This window comes from Capricornis sumatraensis, chromosome 10 (genome assembly GCF_032405125.1).
Source record: "Capricornis sumatraensis isolate serow.1 chromosome 10, serow.2, whole genome shotgun sequence".
Classification (NCBI taxonomy): domain Eukaryota; kingdom Metazoa; phylum Chordata; class Mammalia; order Artiodactyla; family Bovidae; genus Capricornis; species Capricornis sumatraensis.
The window spans coordinates 90,503,987-90,529,597 of NC_091078.1; the positions used below are offsets into that span (position 1 = coordinate 90,503,987).

The following is a 25,611-nucleotide window of genomic DNA, read 5'->3' on the forward strand; positions in this document are numbered from 1 at the left end:
GCAGATGGCAAACAAACACATGAAAAGATGCTCAACATCGCTCATTATCAGAGAAATGCAAATCAAGACCACAATGAGGTACCATTTCACACCACTCAGAATGGCTGCAATCCAAAAGTCTAGAAGCAATAAATGCTGGAGAGGGTGTGGAGAAAAGGGAACCCTCTTACACTGTTGGTGGGAATGCAAACTAGTACAGCCACTATGGAGAACAGCGTGGAGATTCCTTAAAAAACTACAAATAGAACTGCCTTATGACCCAGCAATCCCACTGCTGGGCATACACATCGAGGAAACCAGAATTGAAAGAGACACATGTACCCCAATGTTCATCACAGCACTGTTTATAATAGTCAGGACATGGAAGCAACCTAGATGTCCATCAGCAGATGAATGGATAAGAAAGCTGTGGTACATATACACAATGGAGTATTAGCCATTAAAAAGAATACATTTGACTCAGTTCTAATGAGGTGTATGAAACTGGAGCCTATTATACAGAGTGAAGTAAGCCAGAAAGAAAAACAGCAATACAGTATACTAACACATATATATGGAATTTAGAAAGATGGTAACGATAACCCTGTATGCGAGACAGCAGAAGAGACACAGATGTAAAGAACAGACTTTTGGACTCTGTGGGCGAGGGAGAGGGTGGGATGATTTGGGAGAATGACATTGAAACATGTATACTATCATATAAGACATGAATCTCCAGTCTAGGTTCGATGCAGGGTGCAGGATGCTAGGGGCTGGTGCACAGGGATGACCCAGAGAGATGGTATGGGGAGGGAGGTGGGAGGGGGGTTCAGGATTTGGAACTCATGTACACCCATGGTGGATTCATGTTGATGTGTGGCAAAATCAATACAGTATTGTAAAGTAAAATAAAGTTAAAAAAAAAAAAGTTCAGAATAGCATTTTTCATAATAGCAAAAAACAAAAAAAGAAAACCTGGAAATAAGCCTGAATGTCTGTTAACAGCACAGTAGACAAATACTTCTGATGAAGTCTTACAATGGAATACTGTTCAGTTCAGTCGCTCAGCTGTGTCTGAGTCTTTGCGACCCCATGGACTGCAGCACGCCAGTCTTTCCTGTCCATCACTAACTCCTGGAGCCTACTCAAACTCATGTCCATCACATCGGTGATGCCCTCCAACCATCTCATCCTCTCTCATCCCCTTCTCTTCCCACCTTCAATCTTTCCCAGCATCAGGGTCTTTTCAGATGAGTCAGTTCTTTGTATCACGTGGCCAAAGTATTGGAGTTTCAGCTTCAGCATCAGTCCTTCCAATGAATATTCAGGACTGATTTCCTTTAGGATGGACTGGTTGGATCTCCTTGCAATCCAAGGGACTCTCAAGAGTCTTCTCCAACACCACAGGTCAAAAGCATCAATTCTTCTGCACTCAGCTTTCTTTATAGTCCAACTGTCACATCCATACATGACTACTGGAAAAACCATAGCTTTGACTAGATTGACCTATGTTGGTAAAGTAATGTCTCTGCTTTTTAGTATGCTATCTATGTTGGTCATAGATTTTCTTCCAAGGAGCAAGCTTGTACCTTAATGAAAATGAACACATTGCACAAATAGGAACTGGATTTAATCTTGAAGATATTAGATTGAGTAGAAAAAAGCAAAAAGCTAAAAAAGAAAACACAGTGCAAATAAAGTTAAAAGCTATGCAAAATTAAATAGTATAGGATTTACAGGTGCAGAAAAAAAAGGTAAGCTTGAAAGACAAATAAGAAAAGGATGAACACAAAATTTAGGGTGGTTTTTGTTTCCAGAGAGGGAAATAGAAACGGGTTGGGAATTGGGTAATTCTAGTGATCCTTTTAGTGAATTGAATAATGAATGTTTCTTATATTATTTTTCCATTTTATGTATTTTTGATGTCCTTTTGTATCTTTTTAATATGTAATATAAGAAAAGAGATCCCTCAGTGCTTGTTTTTCGGGGGTGAGGATTCTCTTCTGTCGAATGATGCTCTTGAATGATCATTTCCATTGTGGAGTATCAGAGAAGGTCTAGATTCTGTCTTGGGTAATTACCTTTGTTAGCTCCCTGTTGACCCTTCTGAGGACTGTGGTCAATAGACCTTATTTTTTCTTGGATGAGTTGTGGGTTTGGCCAGGAAGCCTTCATTCCATTGTGAACCTTGGTTCTTAGTGGTGTAGCAGATAGAAAGCATCTTGTGGACCTTACCTTTCCTGTTTTCTATTGTCAGTTGCCCTTGAAGAGCCTCCCCAGACCCCTAAGACTAAGTGACTCCCAAGGCTGTATTTTTAAGCTCATGGTCTGCCATGTTGTAGTAATGATCACTAGCTCTTGAAAATTTAAGAGAATTCAGTAGTCCTCAAATGTAAAGAGTAGGAGCTGTAGCTTATAACTTTTTGTAATTTCATTGTTTTACAGATTGATCAGTTGAAGCAGGAGCTTTCAAAGAAAGAGTCAGAACTTCTTGCCTTACAAACAAAGCTTGAAACTCTTAGCAATCAGAATTCAGATTGCAAGCAACACATTGAAGTGCTTAAAGAGTCACTTACTGCCAAAGAACAGAGAGCTGCCATTCTTCAGACTGAGGTAAGGTACTGTTTCAGGACAGTAGACATTGAATTGACAGCAAATATCATACCCAAACAGCTTTCATTAGAAGACTCCCTTATCCAAATCCTTGGGGCCAGATGCATCTTGGATATCAGATATCTTGGAGATTTTGGAAAGGTAAGATCTGTTGCGTGAATCATGGATTGTCTAACACTCTCAGTGGGGTTGCAACAATATCCCGTAAACAAATATATGAATATTTGTGCAGAGAAAAAAATTTTTTACACTTAAATAGTATAATTAAAGTATATATGAGAAACCTCCTATTAATTTGTGTTAGGTTGTGCCACCAAAGGAGTTTGCTTTTCTTTTCTTTTTTTTTTTCATTTTTTGGAGTTTTTATTTTTTTGAATGCTGGAACCACAGATAATGATTGTACCTGAAATGGTTTCGTTTTATCAAAAATCATAAAAGCATCAGAATGGCATCTACCTTCCTGTTACTGTGTGTCTGTGTAGGCTTCACTCCTGGCACCCTTATGTTTCATACTTCCTAAAGAGTGTCCTCAGATTTCAAGATTATTTTACCCTTTGAAGAAAGTTGATATTGTTTCAACTTATTCATAAAGTTTCTTAAATGAAATATGATTTTTTATTTCTTATTCATACTTAGAAAAAAAAACCCTAAATAACTTGTTACTATCCTACTTTCTTGCTTCTTCTCCTTAAATTATATCTTGGGTCTATTAAGAAATACAAAACACAAACTAGTTATTATAAATAAAACAGTTACTAGAATATAAATTATTACATGGAGTCAATAGCAAAGAATACAGTGAATCTCCCTCATTTTTGTGTTGAGGCACTGTTTTACATGGATTACTTTAGAAGGCAGTCTACTTGAGTTACATATTGTTTCTTGTGCTCTTGAAGCCATGTCTTTGCATGTGTACAGTTTGGGGTCTTTGGGGAAGTTTGGATTTTCTGTAGGAGTTACTGGGGCCATAGAGTAGACCTGTGCCCTCAGCCAAGGTGCAGGAAAATGCACAGAGGAGAAGGGAAACAGGCTCCAGGTTGGACAGGTCTTGGCCTGGACCTTATCGGTCTATGCACTTCATTGGTCAATCGGCAGTTAATTGGTAGCTTCAAGCCAAAACTGTCATTTTGGCCTCAATGATATAGATATTTTACATATAAGAAATATCATTTTTAGTTGTGTATAGTTCTACTGTGAATGTAGAAGCTTGGATATTTAAATTTTTAAGGCATAAGTATGAACTACACCTTAATTGAAGGTTGACTTGTATAATATTTGAGGAAACAGCAGTGAAGAGCAGTGAACCTGGAACTGTGCTAATACTATACTATATTAGTATATATTACTATTATATAGTATAACATATACTATAGAACTGTGCTATCTAATACTATAAAACTATGCTGTCTAATACTATAGCCACCAGGCACATGGGTCTATTCAAATCTAGATTAATTCAAGTGCAGTTAAATTTAGACTGTAGCTTCTCAGTCACACTAGCCACTTTTCATATATTTAATAGTCACATGTAGTTTGAGACTAGTGTATGGGATAGCACAGCTATATATAGAACATTTGCATGTAGTACTTGTCTGTTGGCTTATTGGGACAAATCCTGCTCTCTGCCTGATTTTGTAAAATTTTATTATAACACAACCATGCTCTTTCATCTATGTGCTGTCTTTGGTTGCTTTTGTGTTGAAAATATTTACTCTCTGGTCCTTTACAGAAAAAGTTTGCCATTTATGGCGTGTGATTTCTTGGTGAGAGGATTGATTGGGAATTTGCATGCCTGGTTTGTCTTTTCTCTAACAATCTTACTCTGAACAGGGCCAGATTTGCTAACCTCCTTTCTATGAGCACAAGCTTTTCTTTAAAGTGGACATTCACAGAGCAACAGGTTGTATCACAGTTGTCTTACATTGGCAGTAATAATATCGCTACTAATAAAGTTACTGTGATTGTGTTGTTGTGTATTGGGTAGAAGGAAACTTAAGATGCAAGGCAGTCTGTTGAGATATGGCCCAGGCTTCTTGATAGTTCCCCTCCAGAAGGAAGGAATGAGAAAAGTCAGCTTAGAAAAGCTTACTATCTTCCTTTCACTGCCTTGTATTGATGAGTGCTCTATTCCCCAGCCTCTTTCCCTTTTCTTATCCTGTCCCCTTGTATTTTGCATCTCTCGAATTAATGCAGTTCAAATTAGACCTATATATATTTCATGGAAAAGACAGTGGTGACATTATATCGATAGCTTTCATCCCACATTCAATAATTAAAATGACCCAATAAAGAGATGGCACTTTGAAGTAGAAAAAAATTACTCTCCATGTGTAGAGAAAGTGAGATGATTTTCTGGTTTTCTGCTTTGAAGTTGGGAGTGTGAGATTAATGATTTTATCAGCTGGAAATATACAAGGAATTTTCTTTTTCATTTTTTCTTCTTTTAAAATCTCTGTAAATGGAAATGGAAAGAGTTATCTAATGATATCCATCTCTTAGAGGAAGCAATTTAGGTTGAAATTAGCTCTAATTGTTGGATCATAGGGAAAGGATTTTTGGCAGCCCAGTAAAATGCATTAAAGTGATTTTCCTGCTTCTTGGAAAAACAGAGGAAAATAAGAGTCTCCCTACCTAATGTGGGTTAGTGGGTGAGTATTCAGTACATGAGATGTTTCCTTGAGCCCTACAACGAAAGAACCGAGCTTACATTCCTGTGAAAGGCATGGTTTCATCCTTGGAAGAGGTTATAAAATGATAGCTCCTTCCAGGTAGATTCCTAAGTCTTTATGGAACGCTCTTGCCAAAATAGAAGACGACTTTCTCTAGAATGGGAAGAGGCCTTCCTGCATCTCTGGAAAACCTTTGCCATTAACTGTCTTTGGCTTCTCTTTTAGAATATGGTGAAAGTGACAGATGTTACTGACTCAACAGTTCATCTCCATAAGGAAGGCTTTTTACCACCATGCAATTTGCATTTGGGAGGTGGTAGGTTGAAGGGTGGGACAAGGGGGGAGGCAAGTTGTCTGGGTTTGTGGCTATGTGGCTTGGCTCCTGGATAGATTTGTTTTAACTTGTACAGATGCCCAGATGCTCTTTGACATGTGTGCAGTAAATCAGTGGAATAATAATTACACATACACACACACACACACACCCCACATAGCTCTTAACATAGCATTTTACTTTTTAAAATAGCTTCAAAGAACCCTAACGCCAAGTATCTCATTTTGCCACTTGATGTTTTCCACGTACTAATTTACCCTTATCAACCAACACATTAATTTCATGTGCATAGAGATAATAATAAATTGACTTTAGTGCCTTGACTTTTATGAATTTCAATGAATAATTGCCAACATATCCAGAAATTACAAAGAAGAAAGGCCTAGCTATTATTTTATCATCTGAAGTAAAATGTGCTATGAAAAAGCAGCATTTAGAAGTGGGAGATGTGTGCACATGCCTTAATCTCCCCATTTAATCACTGTGACGTAAACAAGACTTAAATTTCTGAGCCTCCACATCTTGACTGTAAAACGGCAGCGTTGTGCCAGCTTGATGTGTCCATATGAGAAATGTTTAGATTCTTCTAAAGGGTTTTAACTATCAGTTGTGTTGACTATGATCATTGCTGTGATTTTTATCACTATTGTATATTAGGATATTTGGGGAACAATCCACCTCACTTCTCTTACCATCCATTCTGTGTGTTCTACCTTTGTGTGTCTCCTTTGAATTTTTGGTATCTGCTTTTACTGAGTTCAGATTTTTATATTTCAACTGAGTCACTTTTTTATGTCTTAGAATGAAGCAGAGAAATGAAGATACTATGAAAATGCCATCTTTTGTTCTGGCTTCAAATTAAAAGGTGTCTGTGTGTTTTCTTGCAAGTACACTTTGCCCCAGCCCAGCATGATTCCCAAAGTGCCAAGCATGATGTCTCTTCTGTATGTTTTCTGGAAGATATGTTATATGACAGTGGTATATGATGGTTGCTTTTATACTCATTTGTTCCAAGTAGTTAGGGAAACCTCCTACTGGTCTAAAAGAAAACACTTGACAACCTGTTAATTAAAAAATGTATGGGGGTTTAGTGTTGAGAAGGTGAGAGGCAATACATGCAGGTTAGGTTAGTGGCAGCTCCTTGGCAATGATCCATAACATTTTTGATTTTGGTTTTTAAATGTCATCAATATAAGAAAATGTCGTGCAGTCTTTTGGTTCACTCCTCAGAAAATTAACCTCAGCACATCCATACTTATATTCACATGCCATAACGTATATACTTTCAGGTAGTTTACATATACCCTGAAGCATTTCCAAGAGTTTCACATTAAAGATCCCCACCCTATGGATTTCATGAATTTTTCATTCAACGTATATATTTTGAATGACTACTATGTGCCACATTTGGCTCCTGCCTTTATTGAGTCAACATTATAGTGGATATATGGATATATGATAGAGAGCTGATCAGAATACCTTGAATACTCACTGAATCTATTATCACTTGTTGGTAATAATCCCACACAAAATCTTAATTGGACTTCATCTCTCTTTGCTTTTTTAAAAGCAGACAAAAGGAAACAAAGAAGCTAGAATTAAATGTTTAGCTCCTTTGACAACTGAAGTATGCAAGCTATATGAAAATAGCCATTTGTATCTCTTGTAATTTAAGGCTAACATTGCTAAGGGTTCCTTCCTGGTTCAGTGGTAAGGAATTCACTTGCCAATGCAGGAGACGTTACTTTGATCCTTGGGTCAGGAAGATCCCCTGGGGAAGGGAATGGCTACCCACTCCAGTATTCCTAAGGTGATTACACTGTTAATGTTAAGATTTTATGTTTTGATTTAAACTGATCCTCTGGTTCTCCTTGAGAAGAGGAATTATATTTATAGACTTACAGATTATTTCAGGATTTCCTGCATCTACTTAGAAATGCTTCAGTCAGCTATACTTTAGACAGACCCTCCCCTGAACTTGTCGGAACAAGCAGCATATTCTTTGATAATATTTTATTAAGCATCTATGACACACAGGTGCTTGACAGTGTGGGATCCATAATCTCAGAGGATGCGGGTCTTGGATTTAGTAATTTAATTACATTGCTGGAATGTCTACTAAGTACAAGACATGACTGCTCTGTTGACTTTAAAAAACTGTAGCTGTTTTCCATGCAATATGTTATTTTAAACTTGACTTACAGCTTGTGAATTTGGTATTGTTGTCCCCTTTTCTTAAGACTAGGAAATAGAGGTTCAGAGAGAATATGTATCTTGCTCAAGGTCACAGAACAGTGAGTGACGGACTTGGGTTCTCAAGTTCTAAAACTCTTTAACTAGAAATCTAGCACTTTTCAAGCGTCCCAGTGGACCAAGGGTTTTCTTTGTGTTAAGTAAGTGATGTACATTATCTCATTTAATATTCATGGCAAAGGTTATGCCAGATTTTATAATTCTGTATTTAACAGGGAGGTTCACTAGGGATTCAAGAATGCTCACTAGATACAACCCTGTACTGTCTATAAATAGGGATAAGAATGAATAACTCTGAAATCGTAAATTCTTACAGTAACATTGTGGCTATAGCAATAGTGCTGTGGGCATATTAATGTGGGATATTGTCCAAACTTTAGGGAGGATACTATTTTTATGAAGTCTAGAATTCTAGTATATTAAGAATTTATTGTATATTATTTAATTTTTATTTCTTTAAAAATGTTTAGGATTGTGTATATATGTACATATTCATACATGCATTCACCCTTTGTAGGAAAAGAAAAAGGAATGGGCAAAAGTATCTTACTGTTTTTTATTTTTGTAGGAGTCTCAGGTGATCTTAAAGTGGTCTATGATACACTTAATGTACATATGTAGTATAAAAATTAAATGCATTCTTTAGAGAAATGGTGATGATAATTTCTTCAGGGAGACTGTGCAAGGTACTGGTGGAGGAGGAGGTGCTTTTTAAGCCCACGGCAGCATTTTTTGTTCCTCTGAGTCATGGATGATTCAGTGTGATAACACACCTCGTGGAGCTGTCAGTTCTCATGATGAATCATAAAACCAAGCTTTTGACTGTGAAAATGTTGTTTTATGGAGACAAGACACATTTTATGAGTCCTTGTTTCTGGGTTTGTTTCTCATTGAAATGGGTCCTCCACCCCACTTCAAGGTGAGGCCAGGACTCCTGGATATAAAGGTCACCCTGACAAGGAGTTGGGAATGCTTTATGGTGTCCAGGGGCTGTGGGACAAGATGCATTCACATAGGGCTTTGTAAACTGTTCATATACTTGAGGAACTACTCCTTCTTCTAAACTCACACATGTGACCAAAGGAGTTTTTTCAATGACTGGAAATTGTATTTTCCACAATATGTAAGATGGGATTTACAAGGAGTGCTCCTTTACTTTAAAAAAATAATTGCAGTTTTCCTTTTTACCTCTGGCCCCTGTTGACTGGCAAGCAGTAAAGTCCTTTTTAATCACTTTAGTCCAGCCTTCAAAGAATAATATTAGAACTGTCCTTTTTGAGAGAGACTTTTGTTTAATGTCCTTCATAATCACAGCATTTAAAAGTGAATTGTTTTTTTCAAAAAGTTAGTAGCAAATGATGAAACCAACTTTTAAGACTGTCAAAACACCCCAGTGCCAAATCAGGGTGCATTGTATCACTTTTAAGAGTTGCAAGGAATGTCTTTAAAATTGATAAATGAAGGAGGTTGGTGAAAAAATATACAAAACAAAATCCTGGTGTCACTTGTATTTTTCATTCTAATCCCATCGTTGGCTTCACGTTTTAAAATGTTTTTATTTGACCAGGAAAGGCATCATTTGAAATTTTTATTGATAACACTCTTAACTTCAAGAAAAAGGCATAAACCTGCAAAGTTGTAACTATCATGGTGGCCACAATTGGGAGGTCTGCAAAATAGTTTATTACCAGTAGGAAAAAAATCTTGGGAACCACAGTCATTATAGGGGTCACCACCTCTGCTACGTGCATTTTATTTTTTTTCCCCTTTTCATTTTGAGGGTATGTATGATGCCAGTGCCAAACTACACACATTCCCCTCCCCTAATGTCTGTGGGCTTTGTTTTGATTCTCTCTTTATTAATGATGTGAAAACTCTGGGGTCACACAAAAATGAGCCAGGGTCAGCCTTTAGGGGCCCCAGAATGCTGAAAATGTCCTGGTATCTAGCTAGTGAAGACATTGTTTAAAGGAGCTAGGTTTCACTTGAGATTTTTAGCTGTTGTGCAGATTTTAGACACCCAGGTAAACTTTGCAAGTCAGCCTCATACTCTTGCTTTCTTTAGGTGAAATACGAAAGACTTGTGGTGGAGGAATTAAAATGTGTCCTGGTTGTTGGCTGCAGTTCTGTGACTTTTTTTGAGGGGTCCTGTTAAAGGATGGTACAGGTAGCTACAAACATTATTTTATTCCATAGGTCCAAAGCCCAATGCTTTTGTTGTCATTGTTCAGGCTTTCAGAAAATGCCATGTTTAACACCTTGTTAGTATAAAATTGCTTTTGACTTCATAAACACAGGTGTTCAGTTTGAATCTTAATCAACTGTGAAATAGGTAGATGTCTAAAAGGAAATTCTATAAATTGTGAACATGACTCTGTCAGCACACTAAATGGATTAGGAAAATTCATTGTCTGCCATGTAACTGAACACCAGTGTGATGCGTGGACAAGAATTAGTCTTGAAAAGCCAATAAAATGGAGGAAAAAAGCAGAGCCTAGGAGATGTTGATTGTGTGGGTTCCCCCCACCACAAATGAATGCTGGTGCAGAAGAACTTGGACATCAGAATGGCTATTTAGAAGATGGCCAAGAAGGAATATGTATGAGCAGACAACACAAAATTTATAGAGTAAAACCACAAACACCTTATTTTCCATTGTACTAGAATAATGATATTTTACAGTACCATTTTATATGTAATTCTGCTTTCAATTTTATATTGTTACTGCAGTTCAAATCTCATTATAAATGTTCCAACAAAAATCCCTTTTTAATCAAAAACTTTCCAATCCTTAGCCCATTGTCAGCTTATTTTGAACAACGTATTTTTCTAGTGAAACAAAGGAATTTGGTCCTTCTATCTGAGCTCATTGGGATGTTATTTGAACTGTGTGGCTCAACATGTAATTAAGATAACTGATTCATTTTAATTTCCATATTATATCCCCTCATAATCTGTATCCATTTTTGGTGGGGGGTATAGAGGTACGGGGTCAGAGCCCCTTATATTCTTTGAAAGAAAATCACTAGATCAGTAGTGCTTTTTATTTCTGTTTTACAAAAGATGTCTATACTATATTAAGCTGCAACTTAAAGTGACAATATGCAAGTAGTTAATCATCTGTGAGAGAGTACATGTCCATAGTAAGTGTTATCTACTGGTGAATGGTTTGCAGGAAAAAAAAAAAAAATTTATGCCATGTCTGTGGGAAGCTGAAAATTGCCACTTTAGAAAAGGAGATGACAGAATTTAGGAGGAGGAAAATCCAACCAAACTCTCACTGACCTCCAAGCTCACTTTCTTTCTTTCTTTTTTTTGGTATGAATTTTATGGAAAACAGAATTTATTAAGTACTTCCATTTATTTTTTTTTTTTCCTTTTGGGATCACCATTTGGAAATAACCAGTGTACATTGTGATTAAGTTCTCCCTGACACTGGACCCACATTTGTAACACTTGCCTCCATTCCTCTGGAAAAAGGATAACATTTGCTGTGATTGGGCTTCTTTATGTGTGTATTTACATATCAAACCAAAATGTAAAGAGTGAAGTTAAATTGCAGGGCTTCTGCAAGAATCTTTTACCCATTCTCATATGAACTTTATTCTTTTTAAATTAAATACAGATATTTATTCTATACAGACATATATTTCACCCTTCTTGTTTTATTTTTTTTTTAAAGGTGGAGAATACTACTTGAGGTAGTAAGTTGGGTAGGGGAGGATCATTTTAACTCTAGAAATTTGTGTTTATGGCCAGCATTTCTTTCTTGAAGTATGGGAAATTTATTTTTTACATTATTTAAAATTTTCAGTGTAAGTGATTTATCAAATCCTTACTAATAGAATAATATTCAGCCTCTAAAATACTACTTGGCAGTTGTTAATTTGAAACTGGACAGATTGTAAGTTCTGTTATTAAGATCTTGTGAAATGTGAAGGGAATAAGAAGACACAGCTCCTCATTTACTGAGTGTGACTGCTTAGCTAGTGCCAGCAAAGCTGGGTGTCAGAGGGCTGGTTCTCCATAGCTATGACCACCTTTGGCAACTCTTGTGAGAGCAGTTGAGGAAAAAGGGAAATGCATGACTAGGAGAATTGCTTGGGACTGCCAGAGATGTAGACTTTAGGGTTTGTCAGCTCTTCAACCTCACTTCCATCCAAAGTTGAAAAATACATTTATGGAAAGATGTACATGAGTTTTAAAGATTTAATTTGGAAAAATTTAGTCACATTTGTTTTTTGCTGTGTGTATGTGTGTGTGATGTGTGTATATATTAGAAGAAACAGAACACTAAGATATGGAAGCTAGATAAATAGCATCATTTCAGCAACCTTTTTTGTTGGATCTCCTGTAGATTAAATAAGCCTACTAAATTAAATGCCTTCTGTGGGTTAGGTGTAGTGCTAAATGCCAGGAATACAAAAATGAACAAGAGATAAGTGTTGTCGGCATTACCACGCATAATATGATTACTGAGAAATATTTAAGTTTTTTTTCATACTTCTTTTTGTCCCTGAATATCCACTACTATTTGCTCATGGAAAATTCAATCCAGTGAACTGTTAGTTGCTTATCAGAGCAATCCATAAAGACTTTGGGCATGTAACAGGGTCTTTGAGTAAGACCATGGAAGTAACTAACCAGAAGGAAAACTTGTCTCTATGCTCAGAGCCTTTTTCATTTATAGATCTTTAAATTTTCAAGTGTCACTTTCTTGGACAAAGTTTATAATATACATTGTATAGTACATAAAAAATACAATCTTATTCCTCAGAGACATTGTGGCCTAGCTGGGGTTTTCAGTACTGTGCCACATGCACTCAAGTTTTTATTTTAACCTTTTGTTAACCTAATATTTATAAAGAAGGAAAACATCATCACAACATAAATTTCTTGAAGAAAGGGATCTTTTGACTTACTCTGTGAAGTATCTGAGCTCTGAGAGTAGTGCCTGGCACAATGTAGGAACTGCAAAAATATTTGTTGAATCTATTATTGATCTTTGGCATCACTAGTGTAGTGGGAGGATTAGATGAGATATTGCATCATAGTAGCAATGGAAATATTCTTTTTTAGATGATGCTTTAATATTAGTATTATGAGAAAACATGAATTAACTCTTCTGTAACTTTGTTATGGGGAAAATATTGCTAACTATGAATCAAGATCTGATAGTAGCAAAAATATGTAAGATTGATAAGTTTGATGACATGAAATAAAGAATTTGTGCTTGGCAAAAATTATCATCGAGTAAAAGGCAAGTAACAACTTGGGCAATATACTTACTAGTTATGCTGCAAAAAGAGGGTTTTTATCTCTAATAAAGTTTTTAAAAACAACCCTAGGGACCAATAACCTATAGAACCAAAGGGTAACAATATATAGATAGAATAATGGTCATAATAGTATAAGTTATGCACAGAAAAAGAAATGTGAGTAGTCCTTAATTTATGATGCTCAGCCTGATACATAAGAGAAATGTATATTAAAATTACATTGAAAAATGATTGCTCATTTGTTAGATTAGCAAAAATTCCAAGATTTGAAACATATGCTACTTATTGATGGGGAAAAACTAGCCCTACAGTATCATTTCTGTTAGGAATGCAAAATGGTACATCCCCTTTCAGAGAGGAATTTGCCAACATCTAGCAATTCACACAAGTTTGCCTTTGACTCTGAAATCCAAATTCTAGGAGTAGATTCCAAAGATATGCTGACAAAAATACAAAACAGCCAAGATTTTTCATTACAATATCATCTGTAATAGTAAAAGACTGTAAACAACCAACATGTCTGTCAAAATGGGACTTACTGAATAAATCGCTGTGATCCACACATGGATTACTAAGTAGCTATGTAAAAGATGAAGAATCTCTCTATATATTGATACGGAGTGACCTGCAGGATATATGGAGAGGTGGGGAAAGAAAAAAAAGATTGGTGAAAAGTATATAAAACTGCTGTTTACCTAAGAGATTGAAGAAATGCACATGTATGTATAAATATATGTATGAATATATATTTGTTTAGATTTTAAGGAAAATGGTGGACAAACTATAATATTGAAAACCAAATTTGAGGGGTTTTGTTAATTGAATGAGTGAACATGGAGAGAATTTAGACTTCTTTGAATATAGTTTGTTTTCTAGGTTTTACTTTGGAACTGTGTATTTTACATAATTAAAAAGCAAAATTAAATCCAAAAAGGCAATTTCTGAAAAGTCGAAGGAAAATGAAACAAATGAACCTATCTACTAATGTGAGTGGTGTTATCCCCACAGAGTGAGGATCTATTCCAGGTGACTATAAAATACAGTACTTTGAGTAACATCTCTAGTGAAATACTGTATGCTGCTGCTGCTGCTAAGTCACTTCAGTGTCCGACTCTGTGTGACCCCATAGACGGCAGCCCACCAGGCTCCCCCATCCCTGGGATTTTCCAGGGTTGCCATTTCCTTCTCCGATGCATGAAAGTGAAAAGTGAAAGGGAAGTCGCTCAGTCGTATCCGACTCTTTGTGACCCCATGGACTGCAGCCTACCACGCTCCTCTGTCCATGGGATTTTCCAGGCAAGAGTACTGGAGTGGGGTGCCATTGCCTTCTCTGAAATACTGTATCATCCCAGACAAAAATACTACATAGAATCTTAAACTTTTTTCAGTGATTATATTATTGATTGTAATAGATATTATTTATTATAGGAAATTTTTTATTCTAAGACAAGTGTGTGCAAAGAATGGGATAAAACAAATGAGTGTCTCTGTTGGCATCATTAAGAGCTTGGATTTTCAGAACTTGGGAAGAAGATAGAGATGTGAGATTGATCAAGTTAAGTAAAAATACTATAGTCCTGTGATGTGTGTTTTTAAAAATCTATATCAACATATCAATATCTATGTAATTTATCTATATCTGTTATATCCTAGCTGTGTCCCTGCAAAGTCCTAGAAATAAAGATCCATCTCTGGTAATGATAGCCTTTCCAAGCATCATATTTGCTGTTTTCCCACTAAAGGCTTCTGTGGAAATGGATAAGTCTGTGCCTGGGACAAGAAATGGTGAAATCTTGTCATTTCCGAAAGTAGTGAAAAAAACAAGTTAGTTGCTCAGTCGTGTCTGACTCTTTGCGTCCCCATGGACTGCAGCACATCAGGCCTCCCTGTCCATCACCAACTCCCAGAGTTTATTCAAACTCATGTCCCTTGAGTCAGTGATGCCATCCAACCATCTCATCCTCTGTCGTCCCCTTCTCTTCCCGCCTTCAATCTTTCCCAGCATCAGGGTCTTTTCAAATGAGTGAGCCCTTCGCATAAGGTGGCCAAAGTATTGGAGTTTCAGCTTCAGCATCAGTCCTTCCAATGAATATTCAGGACTGATTTCCTTTAGGATGGACTGGTTGGATCTCCTTGCAGTCCAAGGGACTCTCAAGAGTCTTCTCCAATACCACAGTTCAAAAGCATCAATTCTTCGGCGCTCAGCTTTCTTTATAGTCCAACTCTCACATCCATAAGTGACTACTGGAAAAACCATAGCTTTGACTAGACAGACCTTTGTTGGCAAAGTAATGTCTCTGCTTTTTAATATGCTGTCTAGGTTGGTCATAACTTTTCTTCCAAGGAGCAAGCGTCTTTTAATTTCCTGGCTGCAGTCACCATCTGCAGTGATTTTGGAGCCCCCCAAAATAAAGCCTGTCACTGTTTCCCCATCTATTTGCCGTGAAGTAATGGGACCAGATGCCATGATCTTTCTATTCTGAATGTTGAGTTTTAAGCCAACTTTTTCACTCTCCTCTTTCACTTTCATTAAGAGGCTCTTTAGTCTTTCTTCACTTTCTGCATAAGGGTGGTGTCATCTGCATATGTAAGGTTATTGATATTTCTCTCAGCAATCTTGATTCTGGCTTGTGCTTCATCCAGCCCAGCATTTCTCATGATGTACTCTGCATAAAAGTTAAATAAGCAGGGTGACAATATACAGCCTTGGTGTACTCCTTTCCTGATTTGGAACCAGTCTGTTGTTCCATGTCCAGTTCTAACTGTTGCTTCCTGACCTGCATACAGATTTCTCAGGAGGCAGGTCAGGTGGTCTTGTATTTCCATCTCTTGAAGAATTTTCCATAGTTTATTCTGATCCACACAGTCAAAGGCTTTGGCATAATCAATAAATCAGAAGTAGATGTTTTTCTGGAACTCTCTTTTTTTTTTATGATCCAATGAATGTTAGCAATTTGATCTCTGGTTCCTCTGCCTTTTCTAAATCTAGCTTGAATATCTGGAAGTTCATGGTTCATGTAGTGCTGAAGCCTGACTTGGAGAATTTTGAGCATTACTTTACTAGTGTGTGAGATGAGTGCAATTGTGCAGTAGTTTGAGCATCCTTTGGCATTGCCTTTCTTTGGCATTGGAATGAAAACTGACCTTTTCCAGTCCTGTGGCCACTGCTGAGTTTTCCAAATTTGTTGGCATATTGAATGCAACTCTTTCACAGCATCATCTTTTAGGATTTGAAACAGCTCAACTGGAATTCCATCAACTCTATTAGCTTTCTTTGTGGTCATGCTTCCTAAGGTCCACTTGACTTTGAATTCTGGAATGTCTGGCTCTAGGTGAGTCATCACACCATCGTGATTATCTGGGTCGCGAAGATCTTTTTTGTAAAGTTCTTCTGTGTATTCTTGCCACCTCTTCTTAATATCTTCTGCTTCTGTTAAGTCTATACCATTTCTGCCCTTTATTGTGCCCATCTTTGCATGAAAAGTTTCCTTGATATCTCTGATTTTCTTGACGAGATCTCTAGTCTTTCCTATTCTGTTGTTTTCCTCTGTTTCTTTGCATTGATCCCTGAGGAAGTCTTTCTTATCTCTCCTTCCTATTCTTTGGAACTCTGCATTCAAGTGGGTATGTCTTTCCCGTTCTCCTTTGCCTTTAGCTTCTCTTCTTTTCATTGATAGGACACATCAAAAGGAGTTAGGGGCAAATTTTTTAAAAAAATGTTCCACCTAACAAAGATTATGAGCATTAGAGGTACATGAAATATGCTTTATTCAGTCCTTGAGTTCAGGAGTGTGTGAAGTCGCTCAGTCGTGTCCGACTCTTTGCGACCCCATGGACTGTATGTAGCCTACCAGGCTTCTCCGTCCATGGGATTCTCCAGGCAAGAATACTGGAGTGGGTTACTAGTTCCTTCTCCAGGGGATCTTCCCGACCCAGGGATTGAACCCAGGTCTCCCACATTGGAGGCAGACGCTTTAACCTCTGAGCCACCAGTTCAGGATGAATACTATTTTAAAAAAAATTTTTTTTTTTTGGTACATTCTAGGGAGCCAACACATTATTTTTGAAACTGGCAAATAAATGGGAAGAAATGAGCCTTCATTATAACTTACTTATATAAATGCTACCTCAGGGTAGCAAAGAGTTGTGGCAGAGAATATTCTCTTTGTAGAAATATTCCAGCTGATAAATAAAGAAAGAATGCTAGACTCTCACCATCTTGCAGCCTCTAATGATTTCATGGATCTGGGGATTGAGCATTAAGGGATGCCACATCAAATACTGCATACTTCCTGATGGAAGTATGCTCTGTTGCCAGTGAAGCAGTTTTGCTTGAAAAATCCAACCTGAAACTTACTGGAAATACAGAGGACAGAGAGGAACTTAGCAAACAACTCCAAGGGATTCAGTGAGCAAGCTCCCCACCATGGGAAACTTGAAGAATAGGATAGATTACTCTATGCAGTTTTTTGTTTTTTAGTTTTTAGAAACAACAATGCGTTTTCAAGGAAAAGAGACATAGGTAGAGAGGGAAATCATTGATTAAAAAACTTGAGACCAGTGAACCAATTATAATGTATGAACCTTGTTTAGATCCTGATTCAAATAAACAAAATGGTAAAATTATGAGCCAACTAGGGAAATTTGAAGATTGAACTGATGATAGTAAGGTGTCACTGGTAAACTTGTCTTAGGTGTGATAACATTTTTTTAAAAAACATAGACTGCATATCTTTTAAGGACACATATTAAAATATTTACAAATGAAATCATATAATACCTGGGGTTTGGTTTTAAATAATCAAGGGCCTGGGAAGTGAAGGAGGTGAGGTCATAGACAAAACAAGAGTACCCAGGAGTGGATACTTGTTGAAGTGGGAAATGAGTACATGGAGATTCATTTTACTATTCTCTGTACTTTTGCATGTTTGATATTTACATAAGAAAACATTGAAAACAAACTAAAAATAAATGAGTCGGTGGCTTGAATTTCATTCCCAGTGACACAAAGATGCCACAAGATGTCTCCCACCTACCTATTTTTGGACTTTATGTTCTCATATTTACAGATGCTGTTGCAGCTAATTATTCTAAAGTTAATTGGTGACCCTGAAGATGATTTCAGACCTTTTATCAAATCAACTGAATTATACCCTTCAGAGGGAGAAAGTCTTGTTTTAACTTTTTGTAGTTTTTCTAGGCCTTTGTTTTTATGAGATGGTATTTTGGCTGTAAAAGACCTAGAAGAAAGCACTGGGAAATCTGATAGGTAAGCTAAACTGGTTGGGCTTTTTATGTTGAAGCTTTTGGAAATCTTTTTTCAACCTGGCCAGTCACCGTGAGACTTTGCAGCTGGCTGGTGTCAGGGGCCTGCTGATGACTCACTCATTTTAGGCAGGGTCAGTCCTTGATAACTTCCTTGGAATTGGCTCGGGCTGCCAGGCACAGATCATGGCCACATGATTTTTGCTTGACATCATTTCTTTTACCCACATTCGTGGCTATCAGTCATCAGAGGATCTAATTTCTATTTTACTCTCAGTCTAGAAATTTAGAAGACTTTATTTTGCCTCTTTGAATTCTTATATTAATCTTATAATCTGGCTGTTTTCTGATTGATAAAACATAAATCTGGCTCAGGGAAATTCTAAATATTTATTGTACATGTTTTAGAAAGAGAAAGTATATAAAAGATGAGATACAGATAGTAGGACCTTGTTAGTTTAATTCTTTCTCCATGCTGATTTTTAAGAAAATCTTGGATAGTACGAAAGGAGCAACACTTGTCAGTAGGGACTTGCTGGAGTGTGCCAGTGTGTGTTTTGTAAATTAAGTTTACCTAAATTCCAGTCTAGAAGAAGCAAGCCAGTTTCTCTAGTCTTTTTCTAGAAAGTGAATTTTAAAGTAATACCACATGTGGGGTGAAATACAATAGCACTAAGATCAAGATACCTTAAGGTACTACAGAGTGAATTTGCAAACATAAGAAAGGGATGCTCATTAATTTGTGGAAAATTTGAGATAAAATTAGAACATGGGAGATTTGAAAATAGTTCTTTTGCCCAGTTAACAGTACTTGTACAGGTAAGTTCCTGGCAAGCTTATTTTCAGTTCTCTCTTTTTGGGCATGTTTCTCATCTTCATTTTCCACATATCTTTGGCAGACATCTATTTGTGCCCATAGTCTCTGGATTATGTGGCCTTGGTCACTTTTTCTGCTGTCTCTTGGCACAGTATTCAACATTGAGTTTCTAGAATTGTTCTCTAATTTGATTGTACATTTGCTGAGGATGGAGCTAGCTTGTCTTACATTTTATCTCCTTTTGTAATGTCTGGTTTTGCTCATGTCCCTCTCCTTCGCTACTGCGGTTTATCTCAAAGAATCTTTATAAGTTTTAGAAATGTTTCAGAGTCCAAGATTTTGCATTGATTGACCATTGTAGGAAAGTGAATTCAGCTTTGCATTTATTTTCATTTTTATAATGCTTTGCTATAATGCCAGTCATTTAGAAATAAATTACCACACAAAGCCTTATCCTAGGCATTGTACCATCTATAAGCTGGAATTTGTATTTCAAGTTAGGAAGATTTACAGACACTGTTCTTGTATTTATTGGCAAACTACTGCTTTATACTAATGATTAACAAAGTTAAAGTGCTTTTCCCTTAGATGATTATGAATAAAGACTCTGCCTGCAATGCAGCAGACCTGGGATCGGGAAGATCCTCTGGAGAAGGGCATTGCAACCCACTTCAGTATTCTTGCCTGGAGAATCCCCATGGACAGAAGAGCCTGGCGGGCTACAGTTATAGGGTCACAAAGAGTTGGACAGGACTGAGCAACTACAGTTTGTTTCTTTCTTTCTTTAGATGCTTACAGTTGTAAAAATCAGAAGAATCATTGTTACTAATGGCATCAATGCAAATTGACACCTTTTGTCAATTTGTCAAGGAGGTCTTATATACCACTGACTAAAACTATAGTAGCATTGTCATCTTTATTGAACATTTGTCAGGTACCAAGCCCATTTGTGATGCCAAAAAATTCTCATATCAATCCTGTGAAGTTCATGCTACCTGATTCTGATGGGCTTTCTTATTTTATAGAACTTTTATATGGGCAAAGTAAGCACAGTTAGAATGGCTTATAACAATTTTCTGTAATACTTACTGAAAGAGAAACTTCAGAGTAAGTTAGATGACATTAGGATCTCCCTTTGTAGAGACACAGAACCAAAAAACAGCATAATGGAATACATTCAGTAATAGAAGCAGAAACAAAGAACTCTGAATCCTTGGGAATTACTGTGCCTTGCTGGGGATGGAGTCCAGACAGGCATTAAAGAGGAGAGGACTTTCACATGGCCTCTGAGGATGAAAAGTGTTTGCTATGATGGAAAAGGTGTGGGCGGGGGGAGAAGGTATTTGAACAATAAGATATAATACAGAAGGTGAAAGTTTGGCCTGTTGAGGAAACAGTGAGTAATTAACTGTGGCTAGGGTGTCACTTGGCATGTGTTTGTGGGGGCAGAGGGAGAGAAGGGGAGAGAGATGAGTGAGTAGCTGGGATGGGTCAGTGGGACTATATAGTATAGCAGTCGGAGTTCACAATTTCTGAGCTCAGAAGCAAATCTAGCTTAGAGTTTTAGGTTTGTGTTTGGCCAGTGCTGTGTCAACTGTGAATTTTTTCATTTGTTCATTCATTTATTTAACAAATATTCATTGATAGCATCAAAGAACCCGATATTACCCTAAGCACAAGGGATGGAGCAGTGAGGAAAATAGGTAAAAATCCCCTGCTATCAGGGAGCTTACATAGTGGTGTGGTTTTTTTCATAGCAAAGTGTAGAGAAATCAAACAAATATGAAGAGGACCATTTAATGGCAAATACAACAGATCAGATAATGATTCCAGGCTGGGGGAGAAGTGAGTGTCTAGGCCTTCAGGAATGAAGAGCTTTTATGTATACATTAAAGGTGAACTTGGAGAAATGGGCAGAGGACAGCCCAAGGAGGGCCTTGTTGGCCAACAGTGAGGAAATAAGATTATGTCCACAGTGCAGTGGGAAGCTACTAGAGGGATTTAGCAAGATGGCAGGTGACCTGACTTGCATTCCTAATAGACCACTCTGCCTGCTATGTGGGAAATGGCCTGTATGGGGCCTGAGAGGAGGCTGAGAGGTCATTGCAGATATCCTGGTGAGGAGTGATGGTAGGCTGGACCTAAAGAAGATGTGGAGGTGGAGAGAAGAGGATGTTTTGCCATCCATTTTGGAAGTATAGTTGTCAGGATGTGTGGAGGAATTGGATATGGAGTGGGGATGTGAGGAAAGAGAGGAATCAAGGACAAATTCTGAGGTTTTAGGTTGGACAGACTAGTCAGGTAACTCCTTGAATTCCAGAGAGCTATCCTTCCTGAGGATTACATGGGATAGGAAGACTTCCTGGTGGCACAGTGGATAAGAATGCACTTGCCAGTGCAGGGGACCTGGGCTCGATCCCTGGTCTGGGAAGATCCCACCTGCCGCAGAGCAACTAAGCCCATGCGCATCAACTACTGGGCCCGCACACTAGAGCCTGTGAGCCGCAACTGTTGAGCACCTGTGCAGTACCTGCTGAAGCCTACGTGCATAGATCCTGTGTTCCCCAACAAGAGAAGCCACTGCAAGAAGAAGCCTGTGCACTGCAGTGAAGAATCGCCCCCACTCACCGCAACTAGAGAAAGCTGTGCAAAGCAACAGACCCAGCACAGCCATAAATAAAGTTATTTTTAAAAATGGAACAGAAATATATGGAATGATGGATGAATTCATTAAATGTGCTTTGTGCTGTCTTGAAGTGTTTGAACTCAAGGTATAAAGACACAGAGCCCATAGAGTGACAGAGAAGTTGGGAAAGGGCTAAAGAAAAGGTGCTTAGCAGAGGCCACAAGGTGGAGAGAAAGGAGGGCAGTGGTATCGGTAGTAGAAGCAGTGGTAAAAAGAGAGATTGAATTCTGAGTCTAATGGGTACGCTGGCATCGCCTCTGAGCCACCTGGTCTCCTGGGATATCAGAAAGGGAGCCTCCATTCTCTCCAAGACCTGGCAGTGTTGTTACTTAGACTTTTCTGGTCTTCCTTTTGCCCCTGCTCTGCCCCCACCATGAGCCCTCTCTACCTGGACAGATCCAATGTTTTCTACTCATGTAACCTGACTGAGCCAAAATAACATAACAAAGTTTCTTTCTTGTTGGAGGGCCCATATGTCTTATTACATACAATTGGATTTTTATTTATTTTTAAACTATGAATAATGCAGAAGTTTATTTGCATTGTCATTTTAAAAAGTGGAATTAAAAAAAAATTATCACGTAGCATGAATTTTTCTTCAATCTTTCTGAACACAGTGACGTTGTATCCTCTCCCCAGGCATAACCACCCTTATCATTTTGGGGGCTGAACCAGTCCATGTTTTCTAAGTAGTTATATACTTATCAATATATGCATATATTATTGTGGGGATTTTCCAAACATAAGTTAGATTATATGGAATATTAAAAACTATAACTTTACCAAAAAAAGTATAAAGTAAAAGCAATAACTTCCTTTTTTCACTCACTGTTTCTTTGAGGTCCTTTTATGTCAGTATACAAACACCTGCCTCACTGTCAATGGTTGCCCATTATTCCACTTAGCACGCTTTAGTAAATCTTTCTCCTGTAGATAGATTATTTCCAAAGTTTCTGCTTTTACTGAATTATTTTTAAGAGTGGGGCTGTGCTTCCATGCAACCTTTCACCCATTTGAGCAAAACCAAACTAGTGTTAGTGAAGTCTTTGGTCATTTGGTGTCTGTACAGTACATCTCAGCCCTGAGGTTGGGCTGAGCTGCAGGCAGAGTCCATGGACCCCATGTGGATTATAAGTCAGGCACATGTGGCAGCAATTTTCCTCCTTTTCCTCTTGCTTCGGGGAGGAATTAGAACTGTGGGGGCAGGGAGAGCCTCAAATTTTGCAGCATCTTTGAGAAAAACTCAAAGTAAACTAACCTGTTTATATTAACACCTAGTAAAAGAAAATAGTAACTTTGTTAAAATAATCTTCTAAAAAGACAGGTTTAATGAGAATTTCTGAATTAAATTGAAGAGTTTTAATTAAACATGCAAAGGATAAACAGTATATTCAAAGTTCAGCCTAAAGAATTAATAACTATTTCTTGAGAAGGAAAAATATTTAACTGTACTGAATGCCTGGATGATCTTTGAAAGAGTGTTTGTGTTTTTGAAAAGTCACATAAAAACCTGTCATTGGGCACTCATAATTTGTGTGCTTTCTGTAGGTAGGTTTATGGAAGTTGTGGATATCTTTGAAGTAGTACACCTTTGTTTTGAGAAAGACATAATATTGGGTTAGCCAAAGGAGACTATAAAGTATCATGATTGCTAAATTCCCTGGCTAACCTTGACTCTAAAATAGATCTAAAGGTTCTGAAGGTCTTAGATTAGCTCCTAAGGTTGCTAGAGGCCCTGGCAAGAAAATCATCAACATCTTTCTACAGAATCCTTTGCTCTTAAACTCCAGATGTGAAGGGTTTGGATGAAATTTTTGCATGCCGATAACTCTCCTCAGGTGTTTAGAACCCCTTGCATCACATGCTACTAAATGAGATCATTCCAACAGGAATTGCTGTACATATTCCCTCCATCACTACCAGGTACTCTAGGAACTGCTCTCTCGTTCTGCTCCCATCCTTTATTACAAAACTGCAGCCAAGGTGAAAACCTCACTCTTCCTCAATGTTTCTATTTTGGCTTCTAATTTCAAGAATATAATTTCTTTCCTTTTTTCCTTCTCTGCCTCCCTCCCTCTCAATTCCTTCCTTCTTTCCTTTCAATATCCCTTCAAAAGGCAAAGAGACAATCTCTCTCCTTTCTACTCAGCTTTTAGTCCTCTTCCCCTCCACTAAGTCTGCATATAACCTAGGGGGTCCCTATATCAGTGTGCTGGGATCCAGACAGGTTTTGTAACTCAGGGAAGCGATTGTAACTAGAGAGCACAGACCCAATCTAAAGCTGATTCTTGCCCTCAGGAACTAGAAGTCCAGTGTTGCCAAACGTGCCGATTTTAAGAGAAGCAGGAAATCCAGACTTTTTGGTGGTTTCTCTGTTGTTTTTTTAAATGCTGGCAACCAGTTTGAAAATTATTTTGCAACAATATGCAGTGAAGCAGAAGACATGTGTTAGACATCACTTGGAACTTCTTAGTAAATCAAATAAAAATTTTGAGCTTTCTTATTTTGAGGGTAGCCACACAACTTCTTCCATACTTGCCTATCTTTTGACTAAGGTGATCTTTTCTTTGGTAGGTTTATTTTCCACAAATGTCATCTACAGACATCTCTAGGAGGCAGCGGAGTGTTCTGCTTAAGGTCAAGACTTGGATATCAGCTGAATCTGGGTTGGATTAGAGTTCTTTTGAGTAATTTGTTACCTTCAATGGGTCATTGAAACTTTGTGAGTCTCCAGGAAAAGGTGACTACTAATGATTTGTCTTAATTGCTTTACAGACAACAAATCCTTATTGAGTGCTAGTTACATACCAGACATTAAATTAGGTATTGAGGATCCCATAGTGAACAAAATCATACATGGCTTCAGCATTCCTGGAGCTCACTGTCCAGTCCAAGAGAAAGATATTCTCAGTAATGCAGTTAAAACGAGAAAAGGTTAAATGCTCTGCACAAATGAGCAGTGAAATTAGGCTGGGGTTCCTGGAGGAAGTGTTGCATGATCTGAGAACTGAAATATGAGTTGGAGTAAACCAGGTGAGAAAGGGATGGAATAGTGTTTATGTCCAAAAGGCCAAAGTGTACTTCTTTCCAAGGCATTGAGATCACACTGATATTATGTAACCAGATAAAATAATGGTCCAGACCCAAGTCAGTTTTACATGGTGCCATTTTAACAAATATTCTCAAAGAGGAACAGAAAAGTACTGTTACTTCTCTGCGGTTCTCCAACAATATTCCCTTTGTCAAGTGTAGTAGTAGATAGTATAGTCTAGGTTATGCTGCAGTAACAACCTCAAAACTGCTGTGACTTAAGCCCATATCAACAAGTTATAACCTACAGGCCAAATCTTGTATATGCCTGCTTTGGTAAATCAATTTTTATTGGAACACAGCCATGTCCATTCGTTTACATACTGTCTGTGGCTGCTTTCCCACTACATTGACAGAACTGATTATTGGGAAAGGGACTATACAGCCCTTTATTTTTTTATTTACTACCTGACTCTTTACCAAAGGGGCAAAAAATCGCCAGTCCCTGTTTAAAAGTATTGGTACCCGCTTCCTCAGGCTTTCCTTGTGGCTTAGTGGTAAAGAACCCACCTGCCAAAGTAAGAGATGCAAGTTCAGTTCCCTGGTTGGGAAGATCCCCTGGAGAAGGAAATGGCAACTCACTCCAGTATTCTTGACTGTGAAATCCTGTGGACAGAGGAGCTTGG

The 25,611-nt window shown here is 37.8% G+C and overlaps 1 protein-coding gene across 1 annotated transcript in view; it reads left to right on the forward strand.

Moving 5' to 3' along the window:
• The window catches only part of ERC2 (ELKS/RAB6-interacting/CAST family member 2), a 773,878-nt gene that overhangs the window by 310,153 nt on the left and 438,114 nt on the right, over positions 1–25,611 (forward strand). The window contains exon 5 of the mRNA XM_068983117.1: positions 2,425–2,592. Coding sequence (XP_068839218.1) covers positions 2,425–2,592 — 168 coding nt within the window. The remainder of the gene's footprint in view (positions 1–2,424; positions 2,593–25,611) is intronic.